Source organism: Akebia trifoliata, chromosome 16 (genome assembly GCF_017979445.1).
Source record: "Akebia trifoliata isolate Shusen 1 chromosome 16, ASM1797944v1, whole genome shotgun sequence".
Classification (NCBI taxonomy): Eukaryota; Viridiplantae; Streptophyta; class Magnoliopsida; order Ranunculales; family Lardizabalaceae; genus Akebia; species Akebia trifoliata.
In genome coordinates this window covers 26,968,769-26,976,495 of record NC_141390.1, presented here as the reverse complement: position 1 = coordinate 26,976,495, position 7,727 = coordinate 26,968,769, and the positions used below count along the sequence as shown (strand labels likewise).

Below are 7,727 nucleotides of genomic sequence, written 5' to 3'. Positions count from 1 at the left end.
AATATAGTTTTTTTTTACATTAGAAAGTCCTAAGAATCAGTACAAATTTCCTAGGGATCCATCAAGAAGTTTCTTCCCACATGTGGTGCCTTGTACAACTTGAGAGATGAGAGGCTTAAATTTTTTTTTAAATGTATCATAAAAGTCTAAAAAATTAAAAATCAAACCAAAAGGCCCATATAAAAGAAAGAAATAAAAACATTGTTTAGAGAAAAACTAACGTCAAACTACCTTGATTGCCCTCTTATAAAAACCCAGTTTTCAAAACTCTTTAAATACACAACACCTCCTCTCTCTCTCTCTCTCTCTCTCTCTCTCTCTCTCTCTCTCTCTCTTTGTGTGTGTTTGTAGACATGGCCCTTACTAATCTCATGGTGTTTCTTGCAATTTTTCTTGTCTTAGAACCTACCATTGCCACAGACAACTTATCACCCCTTCTCGCTCCCTATTTGGGTACGTCTCTTTTTCTATTCTCACTCAATATTTTATCCTTAAATACGCTTTATTTAATTTGATGTGTTTTCTCATTAGGATTTTCTTTTTCTTTGATATAAGTTTTTCTTTCATGGGTTCGAGGAATTGGTGGAAATTATTCTAATATGGATGTTGTTTAATTTACGTGTTTGTTAGACGAAATATGCAAAGAAGTTCATTGTGGTAAGGGGAAGTGCAAGACTTCTTTCGATTACCCTTTCAACTTCATCTGTGAGTGTGAACCAGGATGGAAGCAGACCCGTTTTGATGAGGACCAAGATCTTCGCTACCTCCCTTGCGTTATTCCCAATTGTAACTACTTCTTCTTTCCATATCGTTTAATATTTCTTTAGTATTTTTTTTTTTTTTTTACAATAATCTGAATTCTTCAAGCATATTTAGTAAACATTCTTTCTTCAAGCATAATTTGGGTTTTCTTAAAATACTAGATTGGCCAATCATAGATTGACCTGAAAGTGCAATAAAAACACTTTGAAAATTGGATTTTGTATGAAATTTCCCTTAAAAAAATATTATTTTTTATCAAAATACCCTCAAATGCTTATTCGCAAGGTGTATTTATTGCACTTTAACGTGTGTCCACACATTAACAAAATCCGAATTTACAGACTACACACATTAGACTGCATGGGATTTGTTGATTTCAAATTCTGTGAAATTCTAAATTAACTTTTTTCTATTAATGAAAATCAGTAATAGACTGTGTTGGGATGGTTGTTTGCAAGTTTAACAAGGTGTGAATCCCTAACCAGACAGAAGTAGCCAATATCTCAGAATAAAACATCAACTATTTAGAACTGTACCACAGAAGAGGGTATTTAAGTCATTTCAGAATTCGTTCGTGGTTTAGGTCAGGTGGGAAAGCATCACAAACTTGTACAATTGAACCAATAGCAGTTACTGACATTTTCTCTTAAAAAATACGATGATTTAGACGTGCCCCTCCACGTTTTGGTTAATATTAGAGATGGCTTGTCTTTTCAAACTGATGACATCTCCACCCTAGACTTACGTCTTCTTATTATAGACTAAAGCAAATTACCTAAACACTCTCATCTTCTACTTCTAGTTGGCTTCCTCCAAAAACCAATCGTTTTCGAAATTTTTTTTTTTTTTTTTTTTTTACCGTTATTCCCAACCTTAAGATTGCTTCTTCAACCTTCAAACCCAAAGAACAAGAAAGAACTTTTAAAGTGTGAATAGGTTTAAAGTTAGAACTAGTTAACCTTAAGAGGTCAACATACCAAAGACAACAGATTTTTAGGGTAAATTCGTCTCAATCATAAGGATTTATCTCCTTCAATCTTCAAATCTCACGAACAACAGAAGATTTTTGAAGAACTTTACCTTTGATTTGATGATTAATTTTCATTTTCATCACTAATTACTTAATGATTATTAAAATTAAGGGTCCTATACTATGGTTCTAAAGATATCGTTGTAGTGCTTTAACGACTTTCTTTCAATTTTTACAGGTACTTTGGACTATTCTTGCCCAAAAGCTCCACCCCCAGCACCAGAAATCAAAGAGCCTCCCAGGAACAAATCTTTCTTTGACCGTAATTACCCTCACTGTCATTATCACATTTAGCGTCATTTAATTAAAATTTATTTAATTATTATTAATAATAATATTTTTTTTTTTTTTTTTTTTTTTTTTTTTTGTGATTTTTCTTTTCCAGCATGTTATTGGGCCTACTGTGGAGAAGGCACCTGCAATAAATCTTTAAAATATGGGCATAAATGTGATTGTAACAAGGGTTACGAAAATCTTCTCAACGTAACCACCTTCCCATGTTTCAGCCAATGTAAGAACGCACAAAAATACTCACTAATCCCTTACATTAGAACTAAAAGAGAGAATGACTAAAGTGAGTATTTGTGTTTGATTTTAAGGTGTAATTGGATCGGACTGCGAGAGACTTGGAATCACAGTGTCCAATGATTCAGCTGTTTCGCAACCCACTTCCGATGGTAACAACATCATTAATAATAAATTTTCACACAAAGAACTTAAATTTTGGAATCTAATCATCTCTTTTTTCACACTTTTCTTCTCTACAGCTAGATCGATTCTACATGGGAATTACTTCTGGTTGATGTCGATGATGTCTGTAGCGATGGTTTTGTGGAAATCGTAGGGGAAATGTCGGCTCAGGATCTCCTTCTCCCAGTATTTAGATTCTTGTATTATATGTTATTATACATAGTCTGAATAAAAAACATCTCTGATGCTACATTTATTAGATTCTTATGTAAAGTATCAGTTTATATAAATAATGTATATACGGAGAGTTTTATTTATGTTGAATTGAGATTGTCTTGATGGTTAGTATAACTCCTCTCTTTTCAATCCTAGAATGATAAATAAAACAATTTAGTATTAATCTAGATTGGTTTGTATTTGATTCAAGTTAAAAAAATTGTGGTTGGAGTTCAACTAGTGTAGCTCTAATATCGTGTCGAAGACTCACCCACGTTAGGGTGTTTCTCTAGCCTAGCCAAAACAGCTTACGTTTTGACTCGGAAGGTCTAATAAATGGTCGACTCACCTGAGTCTCTTAATTAGATCTCTAAAGCTTTTCACCAAGCTATGGATTCCAACAAAAGAGCATAGATTCCCAATCTGAGCTGAATGAAGACAAATCTTTATATAATAGGTTGAGTCTTGTACTCTCGTTTCCAACTCAACCTGTCTCCAACTTGCTAGTCCAAGACATCATCTCCTTCTAATCCAACATAGAAAACAAGTGCTCCCAATACTATTTCCTTTATGGTGATCTTAAACGGATGAAATTCAATGAAGGAATACTCGGATGAGTTGAACCCAGGTATGGCACCGTCAAATCGACTTAGCTTGCATTATCACATGGTTTACCCAGACAAGCCCCCTCAATGTGTATTTTCTCAAATATTACTTCATAAGAATATAGGAAATATCTATGCTATATATGTATATGTTAAAGCTATAAAAATAATACTTAACGATTTCTTGCTAAAAGTTGCCCAAGACGATAATTTGCTAAACGTGGAGTACTGACTAGGCTTAGATAAACCAAGGGACAAAAACTATTTGTACACACAAGATGCTGCAAAAGATGAATCTCAGATGGACTAGTCGATAATCAAACTGGCCCCACTTTAAGAAATAGAAAAGCAACAATGAGATACCCCTAGATCATGGGAAATGGAAAGCCGGAGAAGAAAATGGAAAAAAGGAAAACTGGTTTATGGCATATACACAAATGACTAATAGAATTAAAAATGTTAGAAGGAAGATCCAGTGAAGGGCATCAAGTAAATTTTCTAAGCTAGGAGATTGGTGGTGTCCTTATTAGAACATTGGTGGAAAGGTCTCTTATAAAAGTTGACATAAGCCCCCCCCCCCCGGGAAACAAAAAGGACCGAAAACTACTCTTTTTTTCCTAGGCAAGCAAGATTAGTGGTCATTAATTAGTAGGTGAAGGAAGGTTTTGAACTAAGATCGTGGCATGGAATCACCCCAACATTCTTGTAAACAATCTAGTTGAAAGAATCAGATCCATGAAAAATAGAGTGTGTGGAAGATGCAACTATTCTAAGATTATTAACACAAATAGTATGCGAATGATATCAAGCAGTAAGTGAATGACAAGGATTCGCAACTATTCTAAGATTATTAACACAAATAGTATGTTAACGATATCAAGCAGTAAGTGAATGACAAGGATTCTCTTAGCATCTCAACAAGTAATCGACAAGAAATTAATTTTATTTATTATTCATAATTAAAAATTCAAACAAAACAGAATTCCACTATTTCCTTAATACATAAAACAAGATCGTTTTCTTCAGATAATATAATAAAAAGGATAAATAAAACAGCTTTACATGGCTGTGAAAAGCAGCCCTAACCGCGCACTTGTTTGCATATATAAGGAAGAAGAAGACTGATGTTCACATACAGAGTACCAGTGAATAAGCCACTTTTGGCATATTCAAGAAGAAAAATAATGGTGACAACCATATGGTGTTGCCTTTGCTAGAAACAGAATTCCTGGCACCACCCTGCCTTGTCTTTACGATGAAGAAGATATTAGATTTAGGGAGAATTACATAGAAAAAAGGATGATTTTTTCTCTTCAAAGAGAAAAAATACCCTTATACCCTAAGCTACGAAGACATTAAAGATGCATATAACTAAAAGCCTAAACCTGAGTTATCGTTCAGATGGGATTTATTATGTTCTGTATGAGGCTCTTGTAACTGGTGGTTTTGTGTTTTTTTGCTTTTATTTTATTGTTTTGTTTTTGTACTTGAGCAGCTATCTTGGCCTCCCTCCTTATATTACTTTACTTAATGCACAAGTAGAATTTCTAGATGGTCATTTCCATAGTTGCATCAGCATTTTAACTGAATTTTACATCTCTTGGCAATTGAAAAAATTGGAGTGCTTAGTTTTCAGATCAACAACCTCTATGCATGTCAAATATGTGCGTAAAATAAACAAAGAATGAATCAACGTTACTCATCTTATGAAAACCGAGCAACCCTTTTAAAATAAGGCAGAATAGCTAATCTAAAACAACTGATCAAAAAAAAAAAAAAAAAGCTAATCTAAAACTTCAAAATTATGAAACAAGGTCAATCCTTTGGATGGCTAAGGTGCTTTCCGAGGATGTAAAGGAACACAGAAAAAACCAACACCCCTACAGAAAAGGAACTATGGATGATTTATGATGCACCCAAGAGGCCAAATATAATCTAAACAAAACTAATATAACTTGAGCAACACTTTAGTCAGAAAAATTTCAATGACAAAGCTGAAATGGGACAGAGAGGTTTCTCCAAATTGAAGGTTAATGAAGGATAGTCGCCAACTAAACCATGATGTTTATATGGTTGGGTTGCTTGTGTACATTAGAACACGAAGTTGACTGAAAAATTCTTAAAAGACTGTTCTTGTTCTTGATACATTTCTAAGGGAACCAAGCCATCAAATGTTCTTTCCAATTCTAAAGCTGAGGTCACCATTGACCGGCTTTCTTACTCCAATGCCAAATCCTTGGAAATCAAAAGGCCCAACCAGTTACCAACACAAACTATAAGGCACCGATTGGTTAAGTTTAAAAGTCTGTGAGCAGTAATACCCAACACCTCATTCACTACTTGCATTCAAGTACCCAAAAAATAAACAAAAAGCAAGAACAAAAGCAATCTCACATCAGAAATAATTCAACGTCAATTAAATATCCACAATTCATTGTACCAATTCAAGTGATTTGAAATAAAATGCAACTACCCAGTAAGTAGAAAGGCATAAAATTACAAAAATTCAAATAAATTCCCAGATAATTGGACCACAGGATACAACATAAAAATTCAAAATTTTCAGGAAAAAAAAGATGGGATTCTAATTTCTTACCACTCGATTCCAAATTCACTTGGTCTTCACACTCACTCCATCCTTTCCAGCAATAATAACCGCGGTCGCCATATCAAGAAACAACCCATGTTCTACAACCCCTTCGAATGCTGAAATCTCCTTTCCAGCTGCCACACCATCCTTAATTGGCGTCTTGAAATACAAATCGACAATATAATTCGAATTATCAGTCACATAAGGCTTCCCATCTCCATCAACTCTCAACTTAGCTTCACATCCTTCTTCCTTAAACAACTCTTGCAATCTGATCAAATTATACTTCCAACAGAACTGCACAACCTCAACAGGCATAGCGAGACCGCTACCGCCTAAACCCGTCACCAATTTCGTATCATCGACCACGACGACGAACTTATCGGATGCCGCCTCCACCATTTTCTCCCTCAAAAGTGCCCCACCACGACCCTTCACCAAATTGAGATCTGGGTCGACCTCATCGGCACCATCAATTGCGAGATCGAGAGATGGGTGATCGTCCAGGATCGAAAGAGGGATACCCAATGATGCAGCTTGTTCTTGGGTGCGTTTCGATGTGGGTACCCCGACTATGTCCTTAAGTTGACCCGACTTGAGGAGTTCTCCTATTCGGGACACTACAAAGGCAGCTGTGGAACCTGTGCCAAGGCCGAGAACCATGCCACTGCTGACATACTCTACTGCCTTGTATGCGGCGAGTTTTTTGAGGTCATCTTGGGTGATAGGAGGAGATTGAGAAGGGGAAGAGAGGGCTTTGATGGAGGTGGTGCGTATGCTAAGGGATGAGGGTGTGCGTAGGATAAGGTGGGTGGCATTGTGGTGGAGAGAGAGTGAAGATGAGGGTTTGAGAGACGGAGGAGAGAGGAGAGATAAGGTTGCCATTAGAAGATTGGACGAAGAGAGGGAGAGGGAGAGATAGAGGAGAGTTGGTGGTGGGTGTGTGAGTGGTTGAGTTTTTTCATTTTTAATTGTTTGGGGTTTTATAGGGGAGGTTTTGAGGTTGTTGATGGGTTGCTTGTGACGATTGGAAGTGGGAGAATCAAGGAAGGGAGATATGTCAGGTTGTACTCCTTGTTGCCAATGGATCGAATCGGATCCAATAAATTTAGATCCGGTTGATGCTTTGGGTTGTGTGAGGATTCGACCCAGTAGTTGTAAGGGTGTCAATGGGCACCCATTTAACCAAATCGGAACTGAAAACCCCGGTTCTAGTTTCCCTTTTATTGGGACCGATTAGATCCGGGTCTAAAATGGAATCAAATCGATGGGAATCAAAATCGTTAAATTCCATACAAATGGATACCCATGGGTATCCGAAATCGATTTATTTTATCATTTATTTCCATGTCATAGATGATTTAAAGTATTTTTGTTAAATAAAATTCTTCAACTTTTCATATAAATTATCGATTGGAGCTTAAAAAGGGTTCAGAATGGGTTGTTTTTTTGTGAGGGTGATCTCTATGATGAGGGGATCATCATTGCAAAAAATCAACCCATTCTGAAACTTCTAACCCTAATTCACAAGTTGAAGAATCGTGGATCATCCGATTTTTGTAAATAACTTTAAATGGAATTAGAAGTTTCAGAATGAGCTGATTTTTTGTGAAGATGATCTCTATGGTGAGAAGATTATCCTTACAAAAAATCAGCTCATTCCGAAACTTCTAACTCTTATATTGAAAAAATGTTTGACACAATGTTTGATTCTTTTTAGGGCTTCCAAACACTACCCATATTTATATAAGGTAAATTTTCAAATAATTATAAAAGTTTTCATTATTTTCAAAATATTGTTAATGTTGACAAAGTTATCACATAATGTTAATAA

General features: G+C 35.6%; 2 protein-coding genes across 2 annotated transcripts; one reads left to right on the top strand and one right to left on the bottom strand.

The window, feature by feature from the left end:
- Window positions 1-294: 294 nt before the first annotated feature.
- LOC147383142 (uncharacterized) lies at window positions 295-2,819 on the top strand. The gene is made up of 6 exons (XM_086427159.1): window positions 295-453; window positions 631-786; window positions 1,971-2,054; window positions 2,178-2,303; window positions 2,392-2,469; window positions 2,560-2,819. The coding sequence occupies exons 1-6, from the start codon at window positions 354-356 to the stop codon at window positions 2,634-2,636; spliced, it is 621 nt and encodes a 206-aa protein (XP_086283285.1). The 5' UTR covers window positions 295-353; the 3' UTR covers window positions 2,637-2,819.
- A 2,874-nt stretch (window positions 2,820-5,693) lies between these two features.
- Window positions 5,694-6,891, bottom strand: EMB3119 (Ribose 5-phosphate isomerase, type A protein). Its single transcript, XM_086428853.1, has one exon. It carries the CDS (start codon window positions 6,776-6,778, stop codon window positions 5,915-5,917), a length of 864 nt encoding a protein of 287 aa, XP_086284979.1. The 5' UTR covers window positions 6,779-6,891; the 3' UTR covers window positions 5,694-5,914.
- Between the last annotated feature and the right edge of the window lie 836 nt (window positions 6,892-7,727).

Coding starts and splice junctions, on each gene's coding strand:
- EMB3119 (XM_086428853.1), bottom strand. CDS start 6,778: ATGGCAACCTTATCTCTCCTCTCTCCTCCGTCTCTCAAACCCTCATCT.
- LOC147383142 (XM_086427159.1), top strand. CDS start 354: ATGGCCCTTACTAATCTCATGGTGTTTCTTGCAATTTTTCTTGTCTTA. Junction 2,304..2,391: donor CTTCCCATGTTTCAGCCAAT/GTAAGAACGCAC, acceptor TTTGATTTTAAG/GTGTAATTGGATCGGACTGC. Junction 2,470..2,559: donor TTCGCAACCCACTTCCGATG/GTAACAACATCA, acceptor TCTTCTCTACAG/CTAGATCGATTCTACATGGG.